The following is a 20,409-nucleotide window of genomic DNA, read 5'->3' as shown; positions in this document are numbered from 1 at the left end:
ATATGATAAAGTATTATCCAATATTCTAAGTTTAAACCTGAAAATAAAAAAAATAAAACCCTTTAATCATTTTCTACCATTTCCCTTTATTATTATTATTAGTAGTAGCAGTAGTAGTATTTAATTTTTGATCTGATCATGATTCTCTTTCCTAGATGAAGTGTTAACTAACTTTTAAATTCACTGCGTGCTTCAGCGTATTAATGTGTGTGCATTGTGTGTGTTCACAGGTGTATTCATGTTTGTGCACGTGCCTGCATCTGTGAATATTTGTAAATCAGTGTCTTGGTTTTGGCGATTGATCTGGTTCTCTAGAATGCCACTTTAGCTCAGAGAAACCCACCATTCCCCTCGAATGAAAGAAAATGAGTGTCTCTATTCAGCCTTGTTCTTTTCCTTGCAAGGACATTCCCCTTTTTGTTGAGTTAAAACTCTAACAACTTATACTTACTGCTGAATGCGTCTCCTTCACTTTCCTGTTGTGTCATGTCTCTCTGCTAGCTAATAATAATAGCAAATATAGTATCAGTATGTCCCCAGCAGTAGACATAGGAATTAGCAAATATAGAATAATTTAGAATAAAATCTAGTAACTTATTATTGTTTGCAAGGTCCTTCAGGGCCATAGTTCCCAAAGACATCCTTGCCCTCATGTCCATCCACACTCAGCCTTGCCACACTTGCCTCCTTGCTATGCTCCTACAATGCTAGGAATGCTCCTGCCCTTGGACTGTTACACTTGTTATTCCCCATCTAAAAAACCTTTCCTCTCAATAGTCACATGACTCCCTTTACTTCTTTTCATTCTTTTAAGAAATAGATATATTTTTAATTTATTTCAGAGAGGAAGGGAGAGGGAGAAAGAGATAGAACCCTCAATGATGGCCCTAGCCAGTTTGGCTCAGTGGATAGAGAGTCGGCCTGTGGACCAAAGGGTCCTGGGTTCAATTCCAGTCAAGGTCACACACCTTGGTTGCAAGATCCTCCCCGGCTCAGACCCGGTCAGGGCTCGTGCAGGAGGCAACCAATCAATGTGTCTCTCTCACATCGATGTTTCTCTCTGTCTTTCTCTCTCTTTTCCACTCTCTCTGAATATCAATGGAAAAATATCCTCAGGTGAGGATTTAAAAAGAAAGAAAGAAAGAAAGAAACATCAATGATGAGAGAGAATCATTAATTAACTTCCTCCTTCATGGCCCACACTGGGAATCAAACTGTGACCTCCTGGTTCATAGGTTGACACTCAGTCACTGTGCTACACTAGCCGGGCTCCCTTCACTTTTTTTAAGTCTCTGGTCAAGTTACCCTTCCACAGAGGCCTTTTTGTTCACTGTCTAGTCACTTTGTTTCTTTTTACTATATTTACTTTAATTTGATTATATTAGTTAATATTGTATTATATTCAGAGTTTGTATGACATGGAAAATTTTAGAATAGTGAAAAAATTTGCATTCTGAATCACTAAACTTAAGAAAAACTACTGTGTAAAATGTGGATATTCTTTGGCACCCCTCTCAAATTATTTTCCTCTCCACCCCCCGCGTGCCCACCCTCACTATCACCACCATGCATATCATTTGTCTGTCTGCCCTCAGTGCCATTCCTGGCTCTTCCCATGAAAATGACACTTCCCAGGATCCTTTTTTAAATTGACTACCTGCTTGGTATATGTAAGAAGAGAAAAACTAGAATATTCTCTTTCCCTCTGATTGTTTTAGGATGCATCTTCATCAGTTACTGAGAATGAGTCTTCCAAGATTCTAGCTCTCTCTAGAAACAGCATTCCTCAGGGATGCTACATTCCCAAAGGGAAGCTCCCTGTGAGTTCATCTCCTGCTGGGTGGTCCAAATTATTTGTTTCTAGTAACACCATCTTCAACTCTTCCCTTTGTCCCTCTAACCTTGGGAATGGGAATGGTTTCCTCTATTGCTAAACTAGTGATGGCCTACCATCCTTTGGGTAGGTCCTCATTTATTCTAACATTTTATATCTAACTTTGTATCTTAATTTAGTTTTATTACATTATCTGGAAGGATATTTCCCCTCATACCTTACCTTTTCTTCATTGCCATTTATTTTCATTAGTCATTACAATGTTTTTATTTGTTCATTTCCTGACTCACCAATTAGTTTTTAAGCATCATAAAAGTCTTGACTTTGCATTTGAAAATTTTAAAATGTTTGTATTTTTATTGAATTTATTGGGATGATATTGGTCAATAAAATTATATAGGTTTCAGGCATACAGTTCTAAAATATATAATATGTATATTGTATTGTGGGTTCATTACCCAAAGTCAAGTCTCCTTACATCACCATTTATCCTCCTTTACCCTCTTCTATTTCCCCTACCCCCTTGTAGGTCTATGAGTTTTTGTTTGTTTGTTTTTTTGTGGTTTTTTGTTTGTTTGTTTGTTTGTTTTTGCTTAGTACCTTCACCTTATTCACCCAGTCCCCCAAAGCCCCTCTCTGACAGCTATCAATCTGTTCTCTAATATTACTCGGCCAAAAATCAAACAAACAACAAACAAAAACCCCCACAAGGAAATCTTACCTTTGTGACTGTCTGGATGTACCTGGAGAGTATTATGCTAAATGAAATAAGCCAGAGAAAGACAAATACTATATGATCTTACTTATACTGGAATCTAATGAACAAAATTACCTAACAAACAAAATAAACTCATAGATACTTTTAAAATTTTTACTTCTTTCATCCCTGGTGCTCAGAGCATGGAATAAATATTGGCTGAATGAAGCAATAATAAATCACCTCAATTAATTCTCTCAAAAGTACCAACATCCCCATTTTTATAAATGAGGTCTAAGATGGTAAAATGTTAAGTAATTTGCCAAAGCTTGTAAATGGAGAGCCAATTCCAAAGCAGACTTGCCAATTGTCCTGCTACACAGCCTCTTTTCTGCAAAAACAAAATGGGGAAGCAGTCCTGTTAGATGTTCATAAAAACTTGTTGATATTTTTCTAATAAATCATTCCAGTATCTTTATGAACTTGTCTCTCCCCCTTGACATATATACATCATTTGGATAAAATTGGATCGATTCATATCACCTCTGGAAAGCTTATAATGCATGTTTGTCCGAGCCACTGCCACAAAGGAAACAAGCATTTGTTTCCATTATGCACATGTTCAAGTTTAAGTAAACCAAACTTTATGCAGCTTATATTCTATCCAACATACACCGTTGCCTCTATATGTAGATCCTTCTCCTTCTAGATCATTTGCTCAGATGTCTTCTCAGACAAAACTCTTGGATTCATCATAACTAAATACTCCTTTATTTCACTACTATTCATAAGATTCCTCTTTACTTTTGTTTATTAGTAATTACCTAGCATTCAAATAAATGTACCTAGTTAGTAGAGAGAGAAATATGTTATTTGTATGAAAGAAAACAGTGAGATTTAAAGTACCATAGAGATCTTTCAATAAGAAATCAGAAGTGCTCAGATTAAATAAAACCTATTAAGGAAAACTTGGGTATGAACTCCCAAATAAATATAAGCTCATTGAGTAAAATTCTCAATGTTTGTATTTCTAATATATTCTCTAAAATATATTTTCCATTTGAAAACTCTTAAGCAGCATGCGAAGTACTTTCCTAAATTCCTCTCATTTAGTGTAAAAGGAATTGGTATAGAGAAGTGAAACTCAGATACAATCTATTAAAAATAAAATGTTATATGGTTAATAATATTGTAATAACTATTGGGAGTATCACTTTGTAATAATATTGTAAAGGCTTATCAGGACTATCACTTCGTAAATTACATAAATATCTAACCACTATGCTGTAACACCTGAAACTAATATAAATATTTTTTTCTGCCAAAGGTCATTTGGATATTTATAACATCATTCAGGGGCCATAAAGTACCAACATAAAAATTAAGCCTGCTGTATTTGGTCAAACATTTTATTAACTCACTGTAATGCTAGACCAAATAATTTTGCTGCCCTTATATGGCCCAAGGACCAGATGTTCCACACCCCAGCTAATGTTAGATACTTAACCATGAACAAACTAGTTGGCCATTTTTTAAAAATATTCTCAGTTTTCTCAACTGTAAATGAGAATAAAAATGTGTATCTTATAAGTTTGTTTTAAGAATTAAGAATGATTGCCTGGTCATTGTTGCTGAGTGGTTGAGCATTGGTCCAGGAACTAAGAGTTCACCAGTTTGATTCCAGGTCAGGGCACATGCCTGGATTGCTGGCCCCAGTAGGGAGCATGCAGGAGGCAACTGATCGATGTTTCTCACTCATCCAGGTTTCTATCTCTATTCTTCTCTCTTCCTCATTCTCTAAATCAATAAAAACATACTTAAAAAAATAAAAAAAAAGATAATGTGTGTGGTAATTCTTAGAGTCTCTGGCATATACTACACACATGTAAAGTGATTTTTTTAAGTAAAATTAGAGGTGACATGATATAATTTTATATAACTCAGTAAGAGAGAGACCAATAACATATGATTTCACTTATATGTAGAATCCAAGGAACAACATAAATAAAATACAAACAAACTCATAAATATAGAAAACAGACTGACAGATGTCAGAGTGGAAGGGGTCTAGGGGACTGGGTGAAAAAGTAAAGGTATTAAGCAAAACAAAACAAAACAAAGAAACAAACAAACAAAAATAACACCAACAACTGAAAAACAAACAACTCATATCCCTGGCCTATGTGGCTTAGTAGGTAGGGTGTTGACCAGTGCACCAAAAGGTTGCAGGTTCAATTCCAGGCCAGGGCACATCCCTAGGTTGTGGGCTTAATCTTCAGTAGGGGGCCTGCAGGGGGCAGCCAATCAATGTTTTGCTCTCCCATTGATGTTTTTCCGTGTGTCTCCCTCTCTCCCTCTCCCTTCATAGACACAGAAAGCAATATCATGATTACCAGAGGCAAAAGGGGGTGAGGGCAGGTAGAAAGAATAAAGGGGGGATAAATAGTGATGGAAGGAGACTTGACTTGGGGTGGTGAACACACAATACAATATACAGATGATGTATTATAGAACTTTACACTTGAAACCTATATAATTTTATTAACCGATGTACCCTAATAAATTCAATAAAAAATTTTAAAAATATTAAGGGCTATAAATAACAATATTTGTCTACAAAGGAAAATTTCTAAAACAAAAGGACATTGCCTTCAAAATCAAATATATGTGGACTCTACTCATACTCTCCAAGTTCTGTCTGTGCTACCTTTGGAAAATTACTCAGTTTCTTTGTTTCTCAATTTTCTTACCTTAAAAAAATGAATTTAACAATGCAAATCTTGCAAGGCTGATATGAGGTTTCAATGTAATAGATGCATAGTTTATGTCAAAAAATCAGGCATGAAGAAGGAATATATCTTTAACATGAATATGTCTTCCTATTCTAATTTGTATTTTAAGTTTTTCCCATTTTGTTAATGTTTGCAATTAGTAGAAAGATTTAATTTTTGGACAATTTAGGAAAATGATGAAGTTTAAATTGATTAAATTATTCTCTCCCCCCCCCCTTTTTGATAAAGTTTTTGACGCTTTGCCACCCACGCGCTATCAGGAGACCATGACTACTATCCTGATGTGGATCCAGCAGTCAGAAAGCAAACTCTCTATACCTCAGGTTACCGTCACTGAATATGAAATTATGGAGCAGAGATTTGGGGAGTTACAGGTCTGTGAATATTTGACTGTCTTAAACAATACAGTGTAGATCTCATGTAACAAGGAATCATATTGGTGTAACCTTAAAATAATATTAGAATTAAAGTACTTGTGGCAAGTAAAATAGTTTATCAGTTGGATAAATGAATATAAAATACTTAAAATGCAATACATTATGTATTTGTGCTTATAAGATAAAAATGCCATCTTTAAAGACAGTGATATGGTCTACTTATGAAGTATATTCTTTCTCATTTAGTATATATTTTAGCCACATTTGGATTATTATAAAAGCTATGGTATTATTTTCTATCTTTGCCTGCTGACTTAATATTTCCAAACAGAAAGAGGTTAAATCAATATAGTTATAAAATTAGTTTTAATTTAAACACCAGTTTTATGTAATATTGTGGTTAGTTATTTGGGTTTTAACAGCTTTATATTGGGAAATTAAATAATTATTTAGGAAATAAAAGAAAATAATTTGTGAGAGATTTTAGAATACTTTTCCTACTATCTATGAACAGCCTGGGTTGTATATCCAATCACATTTAAAATATGTGAAAACATTCTCATTAGTTATTTTTAGTAGCTGAAATAATATATCTGTATTTTGAGAATTACATTAAGATAAAAGGTTAAAAATTTAACTTTGTATATTGAGTTATTTTTAAAGAATTAAACAATATTTCTTAAAATAGTAATTTTAAAAGTATTGTTTAAATACATTTCTAAAAACCATGTTCCAGTGTATATTGTTCTATTTAGAGTATTTCCTCTAGTCTAAAAGAAACTATAACTGTTTAATCTTCTTTTCACTTTATGTTGGTTTTTTTAATACTTGGGAATGATGCCAAAGTTTACCTTGGACAATATGTGACTTCATACAACTATAAACATTTAGAAAAAGAGTACAAAGGTACAGCAACTAGGGGAGTGGATTAAGTACACAAGAAATGGCACATAGATGAGTGGAAAAGTACATTTTTACTGAAAAGACAGTGAAGATGAGAATGTTATTTATAAATATTATTGAGAAAATATATTAACTAAAAAAATGAAGTTAGAGCTTGGCATCAAATGTTATATCAAAACAAAATGCCGCATACGTTAAAAAGTTCAAAAACATTTTAATCATAAATTTTGTAGATATTTTTAATGTAAGTCTTTAAAAACATATGATGATGAAGCATAAAAATCAACGGAAACAATCACAAAGATTATACAGATATCAGAGACAATTTAAAAGAAAAATAAGACCAAAGAAAATATTTATCTGCATAAGGGAAAAATAAATTAATAAGAAAATCAACAATAAGACACATAAATAACCATTAAACCTATGAAAAATTATAACTCAAACTGTAAAGGATGAAGTACAAATGTACAAAATGAGATACCATTTTCCCCATACTACATTTAAAAAATCTGAAAGAGATAAAGTGGAGGTCTGTTAGCAATGAGATACATTCTCACATACTAGTGGGAATGTAAATTGAATAACTGAGGAAAACTTTTCAGTACCTCATAATAACATAAAATAATTCATTTAACTGTACACATGAATACTATTTCTATGAAGTCTGTATCTTACGGAAATAACCGGAATGTACTCATATATAGGCAGATGATAGATCAGAAACATAATTTACAGCATGGAAAACTCACAATTAATTTTTAGAGCTAATAAAGGGAACTGGTGAAATGAACTAGAGAAGCCATTAAAATTTATGTTTTTGAAAAATAATGACATGGGAAAAGGCTCACAGTAAAATGCCCAACTTAAAATGTAGCTATATGCATGATAGATATTGTCTAAATAATCAATCAAGAGTAGCAGTTTAATAAAGTAAAATCAAATTAAATTAAATTACCAGAAAACCGGCATAAGGTATTATGCAACTGTAAAAGTTACATGTTTGATATACTTGGGGGAATTTTATTAGTCACTTTATAAAAGAGGGAATAAATGTGTATGTGTTTATGATAAGATCAGATAGTATTTAGTTACACTTAGGAAAAACTCAAAGTTTATATAAAATCATAATTGTTGCATATAATGTATATTTTTCCAATTTTTAATCTGAACCTTTATTACTTTATAACCAGAAAGTAACACTTAAATAAATATTGAATAGAGGAAACCTAAAGATAGGCATCCTATTTATAAGGGATTGCATAGGTTATACAAATATAAAAACAACGTTATAAATTCTCGCCAAAATTATTCTAGAATTTCACTATAATACTACAAAACAGACCAATGCCTTCTGAAGAATATGAAACTTTAGTTAACTGGCATTAATAGACGATCTACCTGGCAACATTGAGTTTTGATTTCACCTATATCAATATAGTTTAGTTATATTTTTACCTAGGGAGGTTAGAAGTTGTCTTCTTAAAGGCTCAGTATAATTAAGTTAAACTCTATTAAGTGTATAATAAATGCAGTTATTAATATACAGACATAATAGAATAAAATTAGGTGTGCTAAAACTCTGGTTCAGTAAGATATAATTTTGGATATATTTGACAGGGTTCATAAAATAGGCATAGATTTTCAAATAAAATATTACTGAATACTGTATAAATCAATCTTATGATAAAAAGTAAAATTTAAATCATCACTAGTTATTTTATGACTGATATTACATCATCTATTTTTTAGATGTTTGAATCACCTAGCTTTCATTTTAAGTACATTTAATTTAACTGAAGGTTGTTAATGAAACTGCACAATGAAACATTATTTTTCATCAATTAGTAGACATGTACTTTCCTTTTTCAATTTGAAGGCTTTACAAAGTTCTCTGCGAGAGCAGCAAAGTGGTCTAAACTATCTGAGCACCATCGTGAAAGAGATGTCAAAGAAAGCCCCCTCTGATATTAGCCAGAAATATCAATCAGAATTTGAGGACATCGAAGGCCGCTGGAAGAAGCTTTCCTCCCAGCTGGTCGAACATTGCCAAAAGCTAGAAGAGCACATGGCTAAACTCCGAAAAATTCAGGTAATTCAAGAGTTTACTTTTTTGCCTTGGCCTGTGTGGCTCCATTGGTTGAGCATCATTGTATGTACCCAAAGGTCACCTGTTCAATTCCCAGTCAGGGCACATGCCCAGGTTGTGGGTTCTATCCTTCACTGAAGTGTAGTATGGGAGACAACCGATTAATGTTTCTTTCTCTCTCACTTTCCCTCCCTCTCTTTCAAATCAATAAAAATATTTTACTTTTTATATTCATTTTTTTCTTTACTTGTTTCTCTCCTAGTGATGCGTTATAAAATTTAAAGGCAAATAACCTCAATAGTAAATTCAAAGTCAGTGATAAGATCAAAACATTCAAATCTTTCTCAAAGAAAACAGTAATTAAGAGTTCTACTTAGATTTTCTTTAATATTTTTTCCACAAATACTTTGTCATTTAACGTATAAATAGAGGAGAAGTTATCTACCATGTAATATAATTCATCAGCACATTTTACTTATATTTATATGTATAAGTTTGATCCCATCACACTTTACAAAACAGCTCCTACTGACTGCATTTATTTGAATGGTGCCACCATGTTATAATTACCCAAGGTGAAAATAGTAAACCAACGATTACATTCTAGTCTAAAGTCTCTTATGTGATGAACCATTGTGAAAGATATCAATGCTGGGAAGGATCATTGAAGCATCACAGCATAATGAAAAAGCATTGCAACAAGAAGCACTTGGATTTATATCCTTGTACAGCTAACTTAGTTGTTTATTCTTATCTTTTATAAATTAAAAAGATAGCGTTGTCCTAAAACATTCCTTAAAGTACAAAATACTTTACTAATGTACACATGTACATGTTTTGACATATAAACATGTTTGTACATGCATTTACAGCCATAAAATCACATTTTTTTTGCCAGTGTCAGTGGTGAAAGAGGGTACAGATACATGGTCCTTGCTTTTATTAAGCCCACGTTCCAGTGAAGGAAAATGATAAGTGTATTTGTTCCCTTTGTTGCTGTAACATAATACCACAAATTGAATGGCTTAAAACAACACAGATTTATTATTTTTCATTTCTGGAGGTCAGAAGTTCAAAACTTTCAGTGGCTAAAGTCAAAGTAAAGGTAGGGATCTGATATTTCTGCAGGCTTTAGGAGAGAATCTATTTCCTTGTCATTTTTAGCTTTTGGAAACTACATTTATTCCTTGGCTCATGTCCCCACCCTCTGTCTTTAGGGCCAGCAGTGTAGCATCTTCCAATTTTTCTAACTCTTACACTCCTGTCCCCCCTTAATAAGGACCTTTGTGATTACATTTTGCCCAGCTAGATAACCCAGGATAATCTCCCCCATCTCAAAATCTTTAACTTTATCCCAACTGCAAAGCCTTTTTAGCTCTGTAAAGTAACATATTCACAGGTTCCAGGGAATAGGGTCTGAAGATATTGGGAAGTCATTATTTAGCCAACACAGGAAGTAAATTACACTGTGTGGGAAATGTTGTGACAGTAAGGAGAAAAAAAATACAACATAAACTGGGAGATGAGATTATGAAATATTTTTGGAACATGGGTTATAGGGGCTATACATTGAAAAAGTAGAATGTAGTCAACTAATGAAGTGGGATAAAGTTCCTGACAAAATGCAGCAGTATGTTCAATTGAATGAAAGTGGTTCAGTATTGGTGAGACAAAAATATGTTTGGAGATTGACAAAAGATAGGATTGGAAAAATAGTCTGGGAGTAGATAATGAATGGTCCCAAATGCCATGCTTTGGAATATGAATTATAACAGAATGGTGAAAGGATTAAAAATAATAATAATGTGGAACTGTTATTGGTATTTTAGAGGAGAGAAAATCTGATAATATTTGTGTTTTTAAAGCATAGTTATTATAAGAGGAAGGAGGAGGGAAGAATACTGACACCAAAATGCAGAATAGATTAGACTGGGTGAGATTGAGACAGATACCAAGAAAGCCAATAATAAGGCCTGAACTAGGACAGTAGTGAAAGGGAAGAAGTACAAAACCAGACTTGAGAGATACCAGCAAGATGTGCTGTTGAAATTTTTTTAGTTAGTCAAATGCTTTTAAAATTCATTATTATTAATCATGTTGAAGTTGTAACTTCCAGTAAAGCACATATTTTCTATCAAAATTTAATTAAGGAAGGAGAAACCAGCAATCTAGACAGCATAGTTGAATTGTATGGAAATAAAAATGTTTGGAAATTATACATTTGGAAATATTCCAAAAAAGCAGGGGTGGGGTGGGGGAAGCAATATGTGAAAGAATATAGAAAGGTAGTAGCTTTTAATAATTTACAAAAAGGGTCATTTTTGCCCAATTTTGACTTCAACCTGATAAGGCAAATAAGAAATTAGAAGCAAACATTTTCTCTTTAAAGATGACAGAATCTTGGTCTGAAAGTTCCCAAGTGGAGGAACTATTTAAACTGTCAACTGCCAAAAAACAATTTGTGGAAGTTCAGGTTTAGGGAGGCTATAAATACACCATTCCATTGAGTTTATTGTTCATAGTTTATTTTATGTACTCTAAGGACACATTGTTAGTATTATCATGAGTTGTTCTGAAACTTAAAATTTCTCTAGAGGGGGATATGATTTAATGTTCTTGAGAGTTACATAAAATTTCTATTTCTAACAATTGCAGACTTCATACAATAGTGTTCATACAGTAGATCATAAAAATGCAGTCTTAGTAAAAGTATTATTTTCCTGAAGAGCTACTTAGAAACATCCTTCAAACATGGGAATTGTTCTTGGGCTTGTGTTCAGACATATCACTGTAATGAATCAGTTGAGAGAAATCAGCACACCAATAATATCTAAAAATGGGTCTCTGATTCCAGAATCACATACAAACTCTGAAGAAATGGATGGCTGAAGTTGATGTTTTCCTGAAAGAAGAATGGCCTGCCCTTGGGGATTCAGAAATTCTTAAAAAACAGCTGAAACAATGCAGGGTAAGATTTGCATATGACACTCCTCATATGGAGATGTCTACATGCAAATATTTTTTGTTGTTGTTGTTACAGCTGTGGTTCTCAACCAGGGGTGATTTGCCCCTCCTGGAGGATATTTATCAATGTCAAGAGACATTTCATTTGTTACAACTTGGAGTGGGGTAGATGCTACTGCCATGTAGCAGGTGGAGGCCAGGGATGCTTCTAAATATCCTGCAATGCACAGAACCGCCCCCACAACAAAGAACTATCCAGTATAAAATTACAGTAGTACCAAGATTGAGAAACTATGTTAAATCACTGAGAAACAGAAAAACATGACCGTTTACTCAACCCTAATTTTACAAGATTATTTTAATACTAGAGGCCTAGCTCACGAAATTGTGTGTAGGTAGGGTCCCTAGGCCTAACCTGCGATCAGGGCCATCTTCAGCCCACCCGACAGTCCCCAGGCCCGCCCCGGCCACCGCCCACCCCAGTTCCCCGAGGTTCGCTGTTCACCATCCACTGATCAGAGCCTGCAGGCCAAGGAGAGGGACCAAGAGGTCTGCCTTCTACCTGTTTGCCAGTCCCCAGTCCTGCCCCACCGCCACCCACTCCAGTTCCCCGTGGTTCCCCGTTCGCCATGATCAAAGCCTGTGGGCCGGGGGGAGGGACCAAGAAGTCTGCCTTCTGCCCTCTCTCCAGTCCCCAGTCCCGCCCTGCTGCCACCCACCCTGGTTCCCCCCATGGTTCTCCATTGGCCATTCAGCGATCAGAGCCTGTGGGCTGGTGGGAGGACCTGAGAGGTGGTCAATGCACCTCATAGCAACTGGTCAATCGGTCGTTCTGGTCATTATGCTGTTATGTTCACCCGTCTTTTGTTATATAGGATAAAATTCAGTTTAATTTAAAGGTAAATAATCATTGGAGCCATTAGTTATATCTTATTACAGATTATTAGTCATATTATATAGCTTTTTCCATATGTACTTAACTGTACTATGATATTAGACAATGTAAATTTTTGTTCCATTGATGTATATGTCTTTTCATGTCAGTAACAGGCTGTTTTGGTTACTATGGCCTTCTAGTATAGTTTGAGATCAGTTAGCGTGATTCCTCCAACTTTGTTCTTCTTTCTCAATACTGCTGTGGCTATTTGGGATCTTTTGTGGTTCCATATAAATTTTTGGAATATTTGTTCTAGTTCTGTAAAGTAGGCCATTGATATCTTGATAAGAACTGCATTGAATCTGTAGATTGCTTTGGGTAGTATGGACATTTCAATGATGTGCACTGACCACCAGGGGGCAGATGCTCCATCTGGTAGGTTAGCTTGCTGGTGGGGTCTGGCCTATCGGGACTGGGTGAGATGGTGCCTGACATGCCCTGGAGCCCTTCTGTGGTCCCTCCATGGACACTGGCCCTGATCGCAGGCCAGGAGGAGGGACCCCACCAGTGCACAAATTTCATGCACTGGGCCTCTAGTGTTGAATAAGAATGGTGAAAATGGAAATCCTTGTCTTGTTCCTGATCTAAAGGGTAATGTTTTTAGTTTTAGCCCATTGAATATGATCTTGGCTGTGGGTTTATCATATACGGTCTTTAATATATTTAGGTCTGTTCCTTTTATTCCCACTTTGATGAGAGTTTTTTTAAATCATAAATGGGTGTTGGATTTTATCAAATGCTTTTTCTGCATCTGTTGATTTGATCATGTGATTTTTATTCTTCATGTTTTTATTAATTTGGGAATATTGTACCAACCTCATATCCTTGGAATAAATTCCACTGGATCATGATCATGATGTAAGATCTTTTTAATATATTGCTGGATCGGGTTTGCTAATATTTTGTTGAGGATTTTAGCATTTTGTTAATTGGGGATATTGAACTATAATTTTCTTTCTTTGTAATATCTTTATCTGGTTTTGGAATTAGGATAGTGCTTGCCTCATAAAATGAGCTTGGGAGTCTTCCCTCCTCTTGGATTTTTGAAACAATATTCATTATATCATTGTCATGCAGTGAGAAGAAAATAATCTAGCTTGTTATATATTTTTCTTTGCAAATAGAAGATAAAAATGGAATTTATGTGACACATAACCTTGACATCCACCATGCTATACTGAATTGGTACAATATCCTGTGTTTGAAAACCAAAATTCTTTTAAAAAACAGCAATGTGTTAAGTCCATGATTTTCAAACATTTTAAAGCAAGAAATATTAAACTTGTTTCCTTTTATATCTAATTTAAGTAGAAATACATGTAATTCCCTACTTCATTCATACCATAAGAACCTGTGAACATTTTTTGCAAGACATAATATATCTCAACTTTGTACATGTATTACATTTATTTCAGATTTCAAAAGATACATTTCATGGATATTGTCATGATTCCTAATTATATATGTCCTATGTATGTTTTATTACTAATATGTTGAGGTAATTTTTGAATTATTTCCCCAGCTTTTAGTCAATGATATTCAGACAATTCAGCCCAGCCTAACTAGTGTCAATGAAGGTGGGCAGAAAATAAAGAATGAAGCGGAGCCAGAATTTGCTTCTAGACTTGACACAGAACTCAGAGATCTTAACACTCAGTGGGATCACATTTGCCAACAGGTATGTAAAGTCTCTTTTCACTGTGGATTACCATTATTTAATTAAGATTTCTTAATGTCTCCCTTTATTGCTGCCCCTTGTAAAAGTGTAGTTTCTATGTTAATGCTTTAAAGCATGGTTAATTCAAACTAGTTTTTGTCTAGCATATAAAATATTTTCATATTAGATATTTTAAATACTACGTATTAACCTTATGATGAATAATGACCTTCTTGAATATAACTGTCTCATTAGGTATTATTTTGATTGAATGTTTTTTTCCAGTACATGACTTTATAATAGTAATTGGGTTAAAAAAGACACTTTGCACTTGTATGCTGGGTACAAAAATAAAATGAATGAGTATTAATTGTTACTTGTGATTGTTAAGGTTGACAAGTTTGACTTCTTTTATTTCAGTAAATTATCTAAGATTGGGAAATAGTTAAGAAAAGCTCAGTGGAAAAAATATAAAATAACTCTCTACTCACATCTAAGTTCCTCATATTTATACAGCAGAGTATTTAATAGATGTTTTAAATTAAATTATAGAAAACTTAATATCATATACACAAGTCATATATAACCAATAATTTTGTTAAGAAGATAACATTTTGCCTAAGGCAGTTATTACTTTTCAACACACAAACCTTTTTTTTTTTTAATTAATCTGAGGTTTCATTTTATGTGTTTTAAAGTCAGTTAGTATTTCATTATTCTTAAGTAACTTTTTAGAGTTGAAATCATGCCAAAAGGCAAAAATTAAATTTGAAAAAGAAGAGAATTTAGAAAAGTAAAAGTCAAGGCAAGTCGCCCAGCTAATACCATCACTGACAAATGCTCCACAGTTCTATTAACTCAGAGATGAGATAGCCCTGGGTCAGTGAGCTTGCAGTCTTTTCGTGGAGTAAGACAGTTTGAGAAGGGATGTTGAGAAAAATTATTACCTTGATAATAGATGATGTCATTAGTGTTTTCCTGGAAGGTCAGTATGAAAGGTATTTGTTTGTTGAATGTTTTAATGGAATAATACCAAGAACAAACCAATTTATTTAGATCAAGGGAGAAAAGAAGAGCAAAAAAATGCATGCAATCAAATGTCAGAGAATTGTACTTTTTAAAGCATCTCTGTATTATTAAAGTGTCCTTGATTAAGACCTCATGTAAGCAATAAAATGTACCAATAATATGTTGTTCAAGGCAAGTATTATAAACATATCAGCCTGCTGCATAAGAAAAACTCCATAGATCCCAGCCATGCTCTCCTAGAATAAAGGCATGGGCAAAAGTAGGTTTCTAGATGTGAGTATGTGAAAGAGTTAATAAAGCTATTGTAATAATCATAACCAGCATGTCTTTTTCCATATGAACAACTGTAAACCTACTTTTGCCCACCTTGTATTTTATGTCTCTCTGATTCTCCCTGTACTCATGTTCTACTTTATCGCCGAGTGACCTAGATGTTGAAAGAAAGGGACCATGCAGTTCAGAAGAGAAGGAAGACAATGCTGTAAAAGGAGGAAAGCCAAGCCTGGGTGTTGGGGACCAATTTAGGGGCCCAGAAAGGGGAATGGAAACAAAATGTAAATGTATGTAGAAATGGCTAAATACAACGTGAGAGTATGGTGTTCTTTCATGGGTTAATGGTAACTCCTTATTTGTTTTTCAGATGCCAGAGTCTGAAAAAAGCACACAAATAATTAAAGACACACTTTTCCAAAAGTGTGACATCCTTAAACACACTTTGAAATCCCATGATCTGATTTTGTAGGTGTAAAATAGTTGAGATTATTTTAAATTCTAGTATCTTACCTTATAATAGACAAATATGCAAATTGACCGCACCTTCACTATGCCCAAGCCACGCCCACCAACCGAGCCACACCCACCAGGAAACAGTTGCAAGGACATTGGGGTGTGGCGGAGCCCATGGCCGGGAAAGCCGCCCGAGGCTTTCCCGGCCTTGGGCGCCAGCGGGGTGCCTGCGCCGATCGCAGGTGCCTACCTGGGGGTCAGATCTTGCGATCGGGTCGCAGGGACGCTGGGTGCAGCAGAGCCCAAGGCCACCGCCCAGGGCCAAGCCTGGACCCTGAAAGAAGGCAGAAGGCGGTGGCCACAGCCAAGGCCTGGGTCCCCGGTGCCGGCAGAAAACTGGTGCAGGCAGCCAGGTGAATGAAGGTCTACTGCACGAATCTTCGTGCAAACGGGCTACTAGTATATATATATATATATATATATATATATATATATATATATTCTAGCTACTTTTAGATTAAGGATAATCACTATTAAAATAACCTACAAATTAATGAACCAGACTCAAAAGAAAGAAGGGAGGGGGGGAGGAATATAAATATATTATTTAGAGAAACATTTTTACTTTTTCTTCATTACTTATTAGAATATTTATTTATTGAAACATATAATTAAACATTTTGTATCAGCTACAAGTAAGGGATAAAATAAACAGTATCTATCTTCATGGAGGGAATATCTATCTTCATGGAGGGTATAGTTTAGTAGAGAAGATGGAAAGTAAATGAATCAGCACAATATCACATAATTTTATTGTTGACCAGTGCTCTGAAATAAGTAATCAGAATGCTATGAATGAGATTAATAGAAGCAGGGAACGTACCTTTTATTGGGTAGCCAGTAAAGTTCCTAAAAAGTTGGAATTAAAGCTGATGCCTAGTTAGTGAGAACAGCCTGATACTTTGATGTGTGGACTAGGGAAATTCTGGATAGAGAATGAATGAAAGGGGTCAAACTCCTGAGACAGAGGAGGGATGAGCAGATTTAGGGAACTCAAGGACAACCACTTTAAGAGGAGTAGTGTGAGCCAGGAGAAAATAGGTGGGAAATAAGAATAATAAATTATCCTATAAGGAACAATGAAGATTCAGTATGTTTGTTAGGTACATTGGGAAACTATTAGATTTTAGGCATAGATGTGGTACCATCTCAAGCGATTGTTTAAAAATTTGCTGTTACCTGAAGAATAGACTGAAAGGGGAACAAGTGGAAGAATGTAGGAATTACAATTTTCTAAGTAGGAAATAACACTGGCAAGGACTAGAAGCATTACGCCAACTCTTTTACAGCCCCTTACATTCTACATCAGCAATGTAATTCTTCCCTCTACTGGACCATTTTCATGACAAGATACATATGCTGTAATATCTCCTATCATTAAAAATGATCCTCCCTTTGCTTCATGTTTCTTGCATACACCTCTCTCTATTTCTTTCCCTTTACAGAACCATTTTCTCTCCATTCCACACCTCCCATTCTCTCTTGAATGTTCCATAATCAAGCTTTTATCCTTACAACTCCACTGAAACAATTTTTGTCAGGATCACCAATGAATTTGCATCACTAAATCCAGTGTTTATCCAATTGACTTTCATATTATCACTTACTCTTAGTCTGCCTTCAATTTCTGTGACCCCTCTCAATACCCTTAGGTGGTTCCTCTGCCTTGACCTCTAAATTTTGAAGCATTCCAGGGTTCAGTCTTTGGCCTTCTTTTCTTCCTTGTCATTACTCCTTCACTAGATAAACTGATCAGCCTCAAGGCTTCAAATGTTATCTGAAAGTTGTTATTTCTCCAGTTTTTGTTACAATCTGGCAATTTCCCTAAGTTTCAGATCTGAATAACCATCTGCCAACTCAACACCTCCACATGGATGAAAAATAGACATATGAAATCTAACACCCACCCCCTAATTTCTGACACATTGCCCAACCTGCTGTCCTAAAAATCTCTCTAGTACAAGAAATAAAAACTATATCCTTCCATTTTTCCAAGTCAAAACCCTTGAGGTCTCCCTGTCTCCTTGTACCTTTGTGGGAGCTGTGGAATACAGCTCCATATGCCAAGGGACGTTGGAGGAGTGTCACTTACCTATTAATCAAGTAATTTGCATATAGACTTCAGTCCCAGGTGTAGATCCTACAGTGGCCTGGGAACCAACTTCACACTCTTTCAAACATGCTTCAAGAACCCCTGGATTCTTAGACAATCACCCATGGATGAGAGAGACTTTGTGGAAGTCTAGAAGTCTAGTAGAGAAGATCCAGTATATTGTTAGAACAACAAAAATCAAGACTGGATGCATTGGAGAGGGTAAGAGGAATGGGAGCTGTCACTACCTGTCCTGGTGCTTTGCAGGATCAAAAGAAGGCATACAAGTTTAAGAATTCTGCCACAAGAGGGATAAGAAATGTGGAACAGTCATCTCTATAGAAGGTCTTGGAAAGTTTCAGAAACCCTTGCAGAGATGAAATTATTTCTCTCCTAAAGGCAGTTATTAAAGACTGGACAAAGTGACTGCTACTTCAAATGGGATGACAACAATTTAAGCCTTGGATAAATGGTAAATCAAGGAATCATGACGACATGAAAGAATCATAAGTTTCCAGTACCTGACCTCAAAAACATAGGTCTGTGATTTACCTGATAAAGACTTCAACATTGTTGTTATAAGGAAGCTCATTGAGCTACAAGAAAACAAAGATTATTCAATGAAATTAGGAAAAGAATATAAGAACAAAATGAGAAGTATAACAAAGTAATAGACTTCATATAAACAAAAATAACTAGATCTGAAGAATACAACAAATGAAAAACATAATAAAAAACGAAAGTATCTGTTTGCAGCTGATATGACCTTATAGTATATAGAAAATCCTAAAGAGTGCCAAAGAACTGTTAAAACTAATAAACAAATTCAGTAAAGTTTCAGGATAAAAAAATCTATATACATACTGTACAGAAATAAGTTGTGATTTTATACACTAACAACAAAATATCTGAAAAAGAAATAAAGAAAACTATCCTATTTATAATAGTATCAAAAACAATGAAGGAGGAATAAGTTTAATCAAGGAAGCGAAAGATGTGTTCACTGAAAACTAAAAGACTGATGAAAGGAATTGAAGAGACACATAAATGGAAAATATTCTGTGCTCATGGGTCAGAAAATTTTGATATTATTAAAATGTTCATATATCCAAAGTCATCTTTAGATTCAATGCAGTCCTTATCAACATTCTGATTGCATGTTTCATAGAAATAGGAAGAAACCCTAAAGTTTGCATGGATGATCAAAAGACCTCAAATAACCAAATAATCCTGAGAAAGAAGAACAAAGTGAGAGGTATTATACTTCTGATTTCAAAATATATTATAAAACTATAGTAATAAAAATCAGTATGGATACTGGCCTAAAAATAGGCACATAGACCAATAGGACAGGATAGTGAGCCCAGAAATAAATGCTCACATATACAGTCAACTTATATTTGACAAGAGAGCCAAGAAATACTCAATGGGAAATGATACTTTCTTCAAAAAATTATATAGGAAAAATTGGATAATCACATGCAGAAGAATGAAATTGGACCCCTATCTTAAACTATTCAAAAATTAACTCAAAAAGGATTAAAGACTTAAACATAAGACCAGAAACCATAAAACTCCTAGAAGAAAACCTAGAAAAAAAATCTTTGACATTGGTCTTGGGAACGGTTTTTTTTTGGATATGACATCAAAACACAAGCAAAGAAAGGAAAATAAATAAATAAATAAATAAAAATACATCCAATTAAAAAGCTTCTGCACATCAGAAGATAACAATTGACAAAATTAAAAGTCATCATACAGAATGGAAGAAATCCTTTGCAAACCATATTTATTGCATTATAATTCTCAATAGCCAATATATGTAAACAATCTAAGTGTCCAGTAGATAAATGGATAAAGATGAGGAAACACACACACACACACACACACACACACATATGCACACACATGGAGTATTACTCAGCCACGAGAAAGGAGATCCTACATTTTACAACAACCTGGATGGACTTTGAGGGCGTTATGCTAAATTAAATAAGTCAGACAGATAAAAACTCATACTGTATAATCTCACTTATAAGTGGAATTTGAAAAAGCCAAATTCAGAAAGAGAACAGTGTTTGTTGGGGCTTGAGAGGTGGGGGAAATGGAGAGATGTTAGTCAAATGGTACAAACTTTCAGTTATACAATGAATAAAGTCTCGATATCTAATTTTCAGCTTGACTATAGTTGACAATACTCTATTATTTACAGGGTGGGGCAAATGTAGGTTTATAGTTGCATGTGAAACACA

At 34.6% G+C, this 20,409-nt stretch overlaps 1 protein-coding gene across 2 annotated transcripts in view; it reads left to right on the top strand.

The window, feature by feature from the left end:
• The window catches only part of DMD (dystrophin), a 1,914,059-nt gene that overhangs the window by 380,224 nt on the left and 1,513,426 nt on the right, over positions 1–20,409 (top strand). For both annotated transcript variants that reach the window (XM_054720874.1, XM_028129748.2), the window contains exons 17-20: positions 5,552–5,697; positions 8,483–8,695; positions 11,547–11,660; positions 14,116–14,271. In XM_054720874.1, coding sequence (XP_054576849.1) covers positions 5,552–5,697; positions 8,483–8,695; positions 11,547–11,660; positions 14,116–14,271 — 629 coding nt within the window. The remainder of the gene's footprint in view (positions 1–5,551; positions 5,698–8,482; positions 8,696–11,546; positions 11,661–14,115; positions 14,272–20,409) is intronic.

This window comes from Eptesicus fuscus, chromosome 1 (genome assembly GCF_027574615.1).
Source record: "Eptesicus fuscus isolate TK198812 chromosome 1, DD_ASM_mEF_20220401, whole genome shotgun sequence".
NCBI lineage: Eukaryota > Metazoa > Chordata > Mammalia > Chiroptera > Vespertilionidae > Eptesicus > Eptesicus fuscus.
This window is presented reverse-complemented; position numbering and strand designations above follow the sequence as displayed.